Raw genomic sequence first — 11,596 nt, forward strand, 5'->3', positions numbered from 1 at the left:
TATGTTTAAAGATTAGATACAGTGGTTGTTGGTTTAACATCTCAAATTCCCAATTTCCAGTTGTTTAGCAATATAAATTAATTTTTTTTAATATAAATAACTCATTAATCAATGTAGGTAAATGCTATATTTAGAGTTTAACATTAAAGTACCATCTTCTTATTTTTTTTTAATAAGTAACCTAACTACCCAAATTCCTCCCCATGAACAGCATAATATTATTATAAATAAATCTAGGGTTTAGAGTTTACTTAGTCGCTTATAGAATAATGAATAAGATGAAGTCCTACCACAAGCTTTGTAATACCTACCCCTTGAGCTCACTCTGACCATGAGTTCTCACTGCTTTGTAATACCAACCCCTTGAGCTCACTCTGACCATGAGTTCTCACTGTTCCACTGCTCCCTTAATTTATCTCTTTGGCTTACTTAAACAGTGCATCCTGCTTGATGTTGCTGTATCGATTGAATTGTATTTTTAAAACGGTTTAATTAGTGAATTTATAGGAATTCACATTTCAACCCTATAATAACATTGTTGTTCCCTCAATTAGGCATTTAAAGGTTCCAATAAGGCGCAAATTTTGACTGAAAGGATCAATGCAGCAAAACTTTGGCTTAAGGATCAATATCCTCCAGAAAGAACTTGGTCATATGGAGGAAACTCCATTGGAAATCAGCTAAAGCATGACATCATAGGAGACAGCAAGCTTCCTATTTTTATTGCTGCACAAAAACAGTCCCTCCATATGAAGGATTTCTATCAGTAGTCGGACCATGGAGAAGATTAATGAAGAAACTTCTTACTCGGGTTGGATTGACTCCAAAGCCAGAAATATCAGTTGATTTTGATAGATGTACCCGATATTCAGAAACAAATTTTAGGTTTGTACTTGTGAATCCAGTGTTTTTTTATCGTGTATATTTTAAATAATAACCATTTTATTTATCTATTCATTTAGCTGATTTTGTTGTTATTGAACATAAGCTGATTTGAGAGTGAAATGACTCTTTCTGTGATCTTTTTATAGAGTTTTTAGATTTCCCTTTCTTCATATTCTCTCTCCATTCTTCTCGCATAGGCAGATTTCATTCTCATCTGTCGTTTTTAATTAGTATCTATGCTATGGCTTCTTGATGAATGGGTTAGCATTTCAACTTCTACCTTAGCCATTAATGCTCTAGATTGATCTTTAGCTCCCTCTGGAAACTTCTATTCAGAGGTATTGAGGGAAGTTGATTGAGTTTTTCTTTTCATAGAAGTACTCTTTCATTGGATCAACTATTTAAATTAACTCCATAATAGCCATAAGAACTATGATTTCTTCAAGGCTGTCATTTGCTGATGTAAACATGCCATAAGAACTAAGATTTCTTCAAGGCTGTCATTTGCTGATGTAAACATCTCAATATGCCAATGATGAAGCATTTATTGTCGTCAAAATAGTATTGATTCTCTCTGTTGTTTTGGGCTTCAATATTGTAATGCAATTACAAATAAAGAACAGATAGAGTAAAGTAATGATGATTGTGAAGCTTTCTTGCTTATATGAAGCTCTACTTCATAATTTTCTTTTTCTTTTTTCTTTTCTTAAAATTCTATGGATGATGTTTGATTTACAATTTACTTCCATGAAGGTGGCTGATAAATGGATCATTTATTTGTATTAGCATCATTTTTCATGGATTACCAAAACATGCTATCATTCAAGTTGAATTGGCCTCTTAGTTTCTAAGAATTTTCTGCGCAATAACAGTTGGATAAAGAATTATTTGAAGGGAAAGAGTTCTAAGAACTAGTGCATACTTGAGGTACTTCCACTCATGGCTCCTTGTGTAGTTACCACTGCCGCATGATTCTTTTGTGAAGACTGTTTTGGATTTGAATTTGCTAGGGTTGCTGTTTTATTGAAAATATAAATATATGGTTGTTTGGCTTTTACAGAAGTGAGAAAGTGTGAAACCTTCTCCAGCTGTTTAGGGATATCCAGTTTTCCTTAAAACATCCAGAAATGTGCTGCTTGTAACTCCCGATTTTATTGTCAAAATCTGCATATCCTTTTGGCCTGGCCTAGATTCTAGCTTCTCCAACCTTCTTTGATTGGCTTTTTTATTATATATCCATCTGCAAATTTGAAGAGCTTGGAAATTGAAATTTTTTTTGGGTTTTGCATTAAAGTTTGATAAGAATTGATTATCATGACTAACATTCGCCCATCATGTATTTTTCTTTTTGCATTTTAGATTAATCTATTTACAATATCAAGCCATAAAATTATCACTTTATAATTGGTAATTTTCTCAAGTCAGGTAAAAACTTCACATTATTTAAATGTGATATGATATTGGTGCTAAGTAACATCATATTTCAAGTTTTATTAGGGGTTTTCAATTATTTAATAGTAATAATAATACAAATAAATAATTATAATTTGTGGAGTGATGGTAGGTACTGGGGTTAGCATTGGCGATGAAGAATGCTTCTATATATATATAAAATTTTATATATTTAATTTATAAATTTAAAAAATAAGAATATCATTGATGATATTTTATGGCTACAACTTTGAAAAAAAAAATAATTTGTTGGCCAACGGCATTGGAATTTGTTAGCAATATTGAAATTAGATGGTTATATATGGGGTTGATGTACGCTCTACAGTTGAGATCAAATGAGAGTATAATTTGTAAAAAAGAAAAGATTTTGACCTTGACTCAATTGAACTTGCTTACATATAAAATGTATATATTTGTTGTTTGTTCATAAATTCAGGGGGTAGAGTGATATGTTAATGTCTTAGTGTTGTTAGAATGATCCAACAGATACATAAGTAAAAAGAAATCGACAAAAATGAAGGAATAACTTTTTACATGAAAAACTCAAAATGACAAAAATCACAAGGTCTGCCTCAATTGAAAAAATTTCATTATGTTGATGTAGGTTACAAAATTTTTTCGGCTTTCCAATAGCAATAAATAATATTGCACTAGTGGTATGTGACTTTCCTAGAAGAAAAATCGACAGTAATATATTTGTATGATTTATATTTAAAATATTAAATTTTAATAATTTTAATAATTGTAATAATAATAGTGAAGTTTAATTTTTTATTGGTTTTAATAATTTTTACTTATAATCTTAAATTTTAATTCCTTTTAAGTGCATTTTAAATTAAGATTTAGCTAGTAAGTAGAGTCTGAGTCTCGCACAAATTTGGCTTAGTAGCTCATCAAGTTCAGCTTACAACCCATTTATCGAGCTCAGTTTGAGCTAGCTTGTCACGCTTATACCTCTAAAAGGATGGAATGAATGCATATATTATATCATTACATTTAGCTTTTTTAATAATTTATTAATTTAAAGTAATGCACAAATAAATGAGACATAAGATCAAATGTACACTGAATTTCATATGGAGAATTAGTAAATATTTAATTTTTAAAATGACAATAGACCGAGCATGAACATATGGATGCATTATCTCCATAGATTTACAATGTCAAATAAAAAAATATTCAAAAAAATATTAAGTTACTCTTTTACTGATAATTTTAATTTGAAAGTTCTTTGTTTGCGTCCTTTACCTGTAATAAATCCAAAAGATTACTTAAATTAATATTACTAACATTTATGGAGTGAAAGAGAAAATTGATGAAAAAAATTTGTTTACGAAGAACTATAATGTCTTCAATAAACAATCTAATACCTCGTAGAGTCTAGAGAACTGTTCAGCTGGATTGAACGTTGCCGCCTGAAAATTTTATGTTTGGCAGCGGAGCGTTTTCGAAACGTCTCCAATTATTGTATCGCAAGAATCGTGATTTTTGTCGTTTTAGAATGAAGACGATGAGGCTCGTTCCGCCACACGACTTTTCAAGAAGGTTTGTCGAACAAAGCCTAAGTGTCAACTTGACAAGGCAAAAAGAATTTTTTTTCAAAATCAAGAGACATCAACCATTTCTATCATTAATCTCCTACCTCCCCATCCATCTCAGAGTGCACATTCCACCTCTACAATTTGATGGCCAAAATAAAAAATTCACGGTCATTTATGTCCTAATATTCATATCAGTCATTTAAATATGATCAAGACATATTCATCATTGTCCCACACCTTTAAAAGAAAGTTCATATGATGTGCCCCCATTTTAGGTGATTTTCCTTTGAATGATTTTTAGTCTATAATGTATCAGCATAGAAAACATAGTTTGACTAATTTCACCTTATCTGTCTTCTTCCTTTTATTTGGTGTTATGGCCTCTTTAAAAATTATCATTTGAGTTGATGATAATTAAAATATGTTGCTTTATGTGATATGCATCGTTTGAAAATCATAGTAAAATCATTATCATTGTTGTGTGCCACAAACTCAATATTATTAGATTCATAACATCATTCCTTGACACCTTAATACTATCATTTGTTGGCACCAAGTAAGTTATAGCCAACAACATCAACATTTAGTTTTCTTCAATGTGGTTCAATGTGGATTCATTTGTCAAAAGAAAATAGCTTTTTTTCTCAAACTAGAGTTAATTTGTTGAAGCTTGATAACAACATTTAAAATTTCTTTGAAAATATAAAAATCAAACAATTATGATAAATAAAGAGCAAGTAAAAAAACAATATTGAGCAATTATGATACGAAAGATATTCTATTTTAAATTTTTCTTATAATTAGGCCATTGTTAAGTTCTAACATAGAAATAAAATAAACTGTAAATATAAAAATTATACTCATACTTTTTATAAAACATTTTAGTTGAATTTAGGGTATTATGATGAACAACTTTCAAGATTTAAGCTGTTACAAGTGTATGAAGAATCTACAACAAATACTAATAAAAATTATTATTTTTGTAATCATAGATCAACGTCATATATTATTTTTAAAGAGTCTTTTAATGGCCAACATTGGAACAAGTAGGGTTGTAAATGGCTCATGTTCGGCTCATTTGAAATAGCTCGTGTTTGACGTGAACAGTGTGTTCGTGTTCGGTTCGATTAAAATATTTGTGTTCGTGTTCGGCTCGAAATTGGCTCGTTAAACTTAAATTGAGAAAAATAGATATAAAGTGTGGGATTCGAATATGAATCAAATATATACAAAAGAATGCACTAAGCACATTGTCACATGAGGTGTTATGATTTAAACTTAGACATAAATATATTTAATATATTATTATATAAATAATATATGTAATATTTTGTTATATAAATAATTATATAATTTTTTTTTTATTTCGAGCTAAAACGAGTCGAACACGATCGAATAAGGATTTGTTCGTGTTCAGCTCATTTATAATTCGAGCTTTAAAAATTTGTTCGTGTTTGACTCGTTTACTTAACGAACGAGCCGAACACGAGTTGTTCGCTTTTTTGACAGCCCTAGGACAGCCCTAGGAACAAGAGAAACAATCGCAAGAAGAACAAAGTCATAAGATATTTGCGACAAGTCATTTGATGACTAGCATTGTGATAAGAGAATCGATCACATCGCTAATATGCAATAGGGAGGTCAATGCCTTTGCACTGTTTTTGGTGATGGCTAATTCGATTGCTTTTTTGTTTGGTCATAGTCTGATGGGCTCGGACATGAATCACTCATTATGTCCTCTTAGCTGGGTTAACATTTGTCCTTAGGGTAGGAAGGTATGCACTCGGCCGTCCTTTAACTCCAGTTAAGGAGGTTGCATTTGGTCAAGAAGGTGAGCCCTTTGGTCTTCTATCAGTGGTCTCTCCCTTCTTATTATTTCCTTCTATTTTAACCATTTAATCTCCTCAAAATTCATGTTGGCTCATTTTAGATGTACAAAAACATATCATTCAATTAAGATTTTGCTAAATTATTGAGGTGAGCTCATTTAGAATATGGGCAAAATTTTTAAAATTAGAATTTTCACTTTAACCTTTTAATAAATATTTATCTATTTATTAATTTTTTGTTAATTGAATTAAAATTTTAATTAATCATTATTTTTAGTTTAAGTAAGAAAGAGTAGTTAAATAACGTCAATTCTATTTAATCAATTTAAATCACAAACTATATTAATTTGTAAGAACTACGATTTTTCTTAATTAAATAATAATTAACTCCAAAAAACTAAAACATCGCTTTAACTTACAATATAGGAGAAACTCATGGTGGGGATCCATTGCGCACCCCACATCCATTGTAGCAATCCTTCCTTTTAACCCTCTTCTCGACCTCTCTTCCATAGCCTATTCTCCTCTTAATGTTGATCTGTGTCATGGCTGACTGGTTTGTGTTATTGGGGCTGTCAAAACGACTCATTAAATAGTTTGGTCATATTAAACATTGACCATCTAATGATCCAATAAGGAGAGTAGATGTTTTAAATTTCGATTTCTATTAAGAAAGATAAGAGATGACCCTAGAAAGAGTTGAGCATATTGTAAAAAAAATGATCTTAATTTATTAGAATTTAATCATGAAGGCGACCCCACTTAGTAGGATAAAGGATTCTTGTTGTTATTGTTGTTGATATTAATATTTTTAATTAATGTTTAATTATTAATTAAAAAATGTTAAGTAAATTAAAAATTAATTTTGTTTAAATTTTTTCTTAATTATTATTGTTTCATAAATTAAAATCACAAATTATGTTAAGTTGTTTGAATTAATATTTCTTTTAGTTAAATAATATTAATAATCTAAAATCCTGCTCATCAATTTAGTACACAGTACAAACCACAACTTAACTTACACGCCGCCATACTTAAACGTCATCCCTTCCATCCTCCCCCACACATCCATCATAGCAAGCCACTACTTCATCAAGTGGCTCTCCGTCAATGAGAGTCAACAGGAAACCACGACACATCTTCTTGATACTTTACGCATCCCCTCCACTGCGAAAAAATATTACCTCTCATTGGAGTAATCCACTGCCCTTCCAGACATACTTCCGTCCTCTTGACTCTCTTCTTCTCTTCCTCCCGTCCACCGTCTCTCCTCCTCTAACCTTGATCTGTGTCATGGCAGACTCGTTTGTTGACCCAATCATAGATAAGATCTTCAAAGCTTGCTCTGTTTACCTTCAAGATCAATATAGATGGCAGACGGGCATGAAGAAGGAGCTCGAAAGGCTGCAACAAAACTACCCCAAGGTCCAAGCTGTCGTCTCTGCTTCCACCCAAGCACAGGTCAGACATCGAATCCCAGCGCTCAACAGCTGGATCTGGCAGCTACGAGATGCTATCGATGAGGCAGATGATGTTCTGGATGACTTTGAGTACGAGAAGCTTGAAGAACGGCTTACCAGAAACAAGAAGCAGCAAAAGGTACGTTCCGCCATGAGCTCTTTAAAGAAAATTGGCAAACGTGCTCTCAAGACGGATCCCAATTTGAAGAGACTGGAGAAGGTTGTGAAGAAACTTGATAAAGTTTCAGTTGAGGTCACTACTTTCCTTCATCTCATCGAAAACGTAAAGCAGGAGCAGCAGGAGCTGGAGCTTCAGTTGTGCAAAGATAAGATCGTGAAAAGATCGAGAAACAGGATGCTTGCCTAAAAATGATCTCATCGGTCGAGGCGAGGATAAGGATTTTGTAATGCAGTGGTTGAGGAAGCCAGCAAATGAAGATCCCACTCTGTACAAAAACATTTCTCTTCTATCCATAGTGGGTCATGGTGGCATGGGCAAGACGACTCTCTTACAACACATCTATGAAGATCTGAAAGAAGAATTTGAACTGAAAATGTGGGTTTGTGTTTCCAACGACTTTGATGCAAAAAAGGTAATTGCTGATATGTTGGAATGTCTTAACAAGGAGAGGCCTCGTTTGGAATCACTCGCTGTTATTCAAGAGAGTCTTAAAGCTGTCGTGCAATCTAAAAAGTTCATGCTTGTTCTGGATGACATTTGGGAGGAAGATATGAGCAAATGGGAGAATGTGCTCTCCCCTCTAACTCGTGGAAGTTTCGGAAGTAAGATTTTGATAACGACTCGAATGGATGCAGTTGCATCAACAATTGCAAAGGTTATTAAAACGAAGATGGAAATATTGAGAATAAAGGACTTGGAGGAAGATGCGTGTTTGAAGCTACTCAACTCCCATGCATTTGCCGGTGTAGAGAACCTTGGTGCTCATAAAAAATTAACAGACATTGCTAGTTCGATAGTTAAAAAGCTTTCAGGCTCTCCGTTGGCCGCAAAGGTCATTGGTGGTGTTCTCAATTCTAACTTGAATCAGAGCTTTTGGATGAAAATTTTAGAAAGTAATGTTCTAAACATAGAACCCGAACCTGGCCGCAATAATATTTTGCCTATCTTAAATTTGAGTTTTAAGTTCCTCCCACAACCTTTACAAAATTGTTTTGCATTTTGTGGCGTATTTCCACAAGATCATGAGTTTGATAAAGATGATTTAGTCCGAATGTGGATTGCATTGGGTTGGAAGATATTGGAGGAAGGTATTTTGTTGTTTTGATCAAAAAATCTTTCTTTGATGAGTTTCAGTATGGTGAGAGAATATACTATAAGATGCATGATTTATTACATGATTTGGCACGCTCTATTTCTTCAGAGGAATGTTTCGGATTTGTGGGAGATGATTTTTCATCATTTAAAGTTCCTAAAAATGTTCGACACTTATTTGTTAAAACTGAAAATCCAGAAGTGTTGAGAAAGATTAAAGATGTTAAAAATCTACATTCATTTTTTTGGATGACCGATGATCAAGATTTTACTGAAATACTTACTGAAATTTTTGAAGCATCGAGAAGGATTCGTTTGTTGTTCATATACTCTTCATGGGAGAAAAAGATTTCTGAGGCTATTAAAAATTTGAGACATCTTCGATATCTGCATCTTGATGCCTATCTCACTCAGATGCCAAGATCTCTAAGCAGTCTTTATCATTTGCGGTTCATAATCTATAAAGGTTGGCATAGGCAACATTCGTCTGATGATTTCTTGCCTGGCAATGCGAGTAATCTTTCTAATCTGCGTTACTTGGAATTGCCCCCGAATGTATTTTCTAGTGTGCCTGGAATTGGGAAATTAAGGTCACTTCAAGAACTAAATGAGTTTAATGTTAAGAATGAGAATGGTTATAGAATTGGGGAGTTGGAACATATGAGGGAGTTGCGCAAATTAAACATTCATTTTCTGGAAAATGTGAAGAATGCTGTAGAGGCTCGCAATGCAAAATTATTTGAGAAGAGAAAACTCACAGATTTATGCTTGAATTGGGGCAATACCGTTGATGAACGGAAGATTGTCAATTCTGACTTAGATGTGCATGTGCTTGAAAATCTAAAACCTTACAAAAATCTAAAGAGATTGTCCATAGTTTCATACAAGGGTGTAAGCTCTGCAAAATGGATGTACACTGCAGATTTGATCTCCAATCTGGAGTACATCAATTTGAACGGCTGCTCGGAGTGGGAAACTCTTCCACCTTTTGGGCAACTTCCCCACCTCAAGTCACTGTACCTTCGTAACATGCCAAAAGCAAAGCGGCTTGATCATAAATTCCATGGGAATGACAAGGTTTCTGTGTTTCCATCATTGGAGGTGCTAAATTTGGAGGGATTACAAGTATTGGAGGATTGGTTTGATGGAGCAGGAGCAACAGCATATGCCTGTTTCTTTCCTTGCTTAACTGTGAACTCTTCCTCGATAACTGCCCAAATCTGCAAGAGTTGCCCCATTTGCCTCCTAAGCTCAAGAAATTGAATATACAAAAAATCGGATGGAAGGCTGCTTTGAACTGGAAGCAAGAAACCAACAACTGTTGCGGCATTTCAAAATCGATTCCCCTTGAGACATTAGAGGTCCTTTCTTTCGTGTCCAAACATCACATCTCTTCTTTCTCTTGGTGGACTTCAACAAGTGGAGAGTGGCATTGAGAAATTCGAGCTTATTCTCCGTGAAGTTGTTATAGATGACCAATCCTTTTTGCCAACAGTAAGTACCGCCTCTTTGGAAAAGCTCACAATTTGTAATAATGACGTGCTGGTTTCTTTTACAATTGAGGCGGAGCAGTGGTTTTCGCACGTTAGCTCATCCCTTCGTCAGTTGAGCTTTAGAGGCCTCAAATCCCTGCAGTCTCTCCCTTCCTCCTTTGAACGCCTCTCTTCACTTGAGATTCTACGTATCGAAAAAGTTCCTCAGCTCCAGCAGCTTCTACACATCCCCGCCTCCCTGAGAAAATTACGTCTTGAATACCTGGAATCATTGCAGTGCCTGCCATCTTCTTTGTCGGCCATCTCTTCCCTCAACAAACTATCGTTAAAAAGCATTCCACTCCTCAAATCATTGCCAGAACTCCCTCCCTCTTTGTTAGATATGTAAATGCATATGAATTGGGTATGCAAATACACCTATTAAGAAAAGGTGAAAACTTATGGGGAATTTAAAGTTAAAGATAATATTTTGATGGTTAATATCATGTTGGACTTTCTGTGTTACGACAAAAAATAGGCAGAAGTGGGGTCGTGTATTTATTTAATGAATGAAAAAAAGGTGTTGGAATCATCAAGAGTGCATGACTTGATTGTTCGCACTCTCAAGAAGACGCGGGTGACCCCAGAGAGACGTTATACTAGAATGTTAGAAGTTGAGACAAATTTTTAATGAGTTTTGTTGTGTGATACAATATTTATGTCAGTACATAGATGTTAATGTTTTAATTTTATACAAAGATCTAGAAAACATATATGTAAGGAATTTCAAAAGAGACATTAACAATTTTACTTGAAAATTTTGAAAGAAAAAGAGTTAAAATTCAATTGAAATGATCCACTATATATATGGTGCTCCTGAAGTCTTCTCTTCCCTATTATTGGAAATATATGATAACAAAGTGGAAAAAACTTATTCGTTCTCTCGTGTCTATAAAGATTACTAAAAGGTGATGATCAGAATAGCGCCAAAATCTTAAAACATTCCATTAAAAGAACCATGTTGTTTCTTTTAATTCATAACCTCAAATTATATGGTATTGTTGAATACTAGTTTGTCTAATGAATCACACTCAAAGAATAGAAAGTAAAACATAAAAAAGAGAGAAAAAAAGAGAGATGGGTGCTCTAATAAATATTATAATGAGAGAATTGTGTAACAGTTAATTGAAATGTTCATAACGTTAAATGAAGCATAAATGTTACTTCAACTCTCGTGCCACCCTAACCCAAATTCTTCATACTAATTTCCCTATTTTAAATTAAGCTTATAAACTTTTCAGTCACACTTCAATTACTTAATTTTGGCTTATTTAAACTAAAATCTACTTAATTTGGACTTATTTAGATTTTTTTTTTTTTTTTTTTTTTTTTCTTTTTTTTTGTGTCTCATCGGGATTTTTTTCTTGACAATAAATTTGTTGAAATTAGAATTAAGATGATCAAAATTTTAATTTTAGATATTTTCAACTCAAGAATTTCTTCACGAGATATAATTTGTTCTCATTTTTTTTTTTTGGATGATGACGTCTATATTGTCTTACAAAATGCTATATTATATCTTTGAAAAAAGTTATGATACAAACTAGAAATTAAAATAAATATGATGTTAGATGCTAATATGAACCTCACTTCAGAGTCCGTGAATCAACTAAATTCTCCTAAA

General features: G+C 33.2%; 3 protein-coding genes across 3 annotated transcripts; all 3 read left to right on the forward strand.

Moving 5' to 3' along the window:
• Positions 1 to 7,000: 7,000 nt before the first annotated feature.
• On the forward strand, positions 7,001 to 7,505 carry LOC110039571. The gene is made up of 2 exons (XM_020744684.1): positions 7,001 to 7,450; positions 7,494 to 7,505. The coding sequence occupies exons 1-2, from the start codon at positions 7,001 to 7,003 to the stop codon at positions 7,503 to 7,505; spliced, it is 462 nt and encodes a 153-aa protein (XP_020600343.1).
• A 6-nt stretch (positions 7,506 to 7,511) lies between these two features.
• On the forward strand, positions 7,512 to 8,435 carry LOC110039578 (putative disease resistance protein RGA3; the record flags this gene model as incomplete). Its single annotated transcript, XM_020744696.1, has 1 exon — positions 7,512 to 8,435. A coding segment is annotated over exon 1 (861 nt), but the record flags the coding sequence as incomplete, so codon positions are not given.
• Positions 8,436 to 8,437: 2 nt separating this feature from the next.
• Positions 8,438 to 10,312, forward strand: LOC110032979 (putative disease resistance protein RGA3). Its single transcript, XM_020736793.1, has one exon. It carries the CDS (start codon positions 8,507 to 8,509, stop codon positions 9,701 to 9,703), a length of 1,197 nt encoding a protein of 398 aa, XP_020592452.1. The 5' UTR covers positions 8,438 to 8,506; the 3' UTR covers positions 9,704 to 10,312.
• Positions 10,313 to 11,596: the final 1,284 nt, after the last annotated feature.

The sequence above is a fragment of the Phalaenopsis equestris genome, unplaced genomic scaffold (assembly GCF_001263595.1).
Source record: "Phalaenopsis equestris unplaced genomic scaffold, ASM126359v1 Scaffold000002, whole genome shotgun sequence".
Classification (NCBI taxonomy): Eukaryota; Viridiplantae; Streptophyta; class Magnoliopsida; order Asparagales; family Orchidaceae; genus Phalaenopsis; species Phalaenopsis equestris.

Coding starts and splice junctions, on each gene's coding strand:
- LOC110039571 (XM_020744684.1), top strand. CDS start 7,001: ATGGCAGACTCGTTTGTTGACCCAATCATAGATAAGATCTTCAAAGCT.
- LOC110032979 (XM_020736793.1), top strand. CDS start 8,507: ATGCATGATTTATTACATGATTTGGCACGCTCTATTTCTTCAGAGGAA.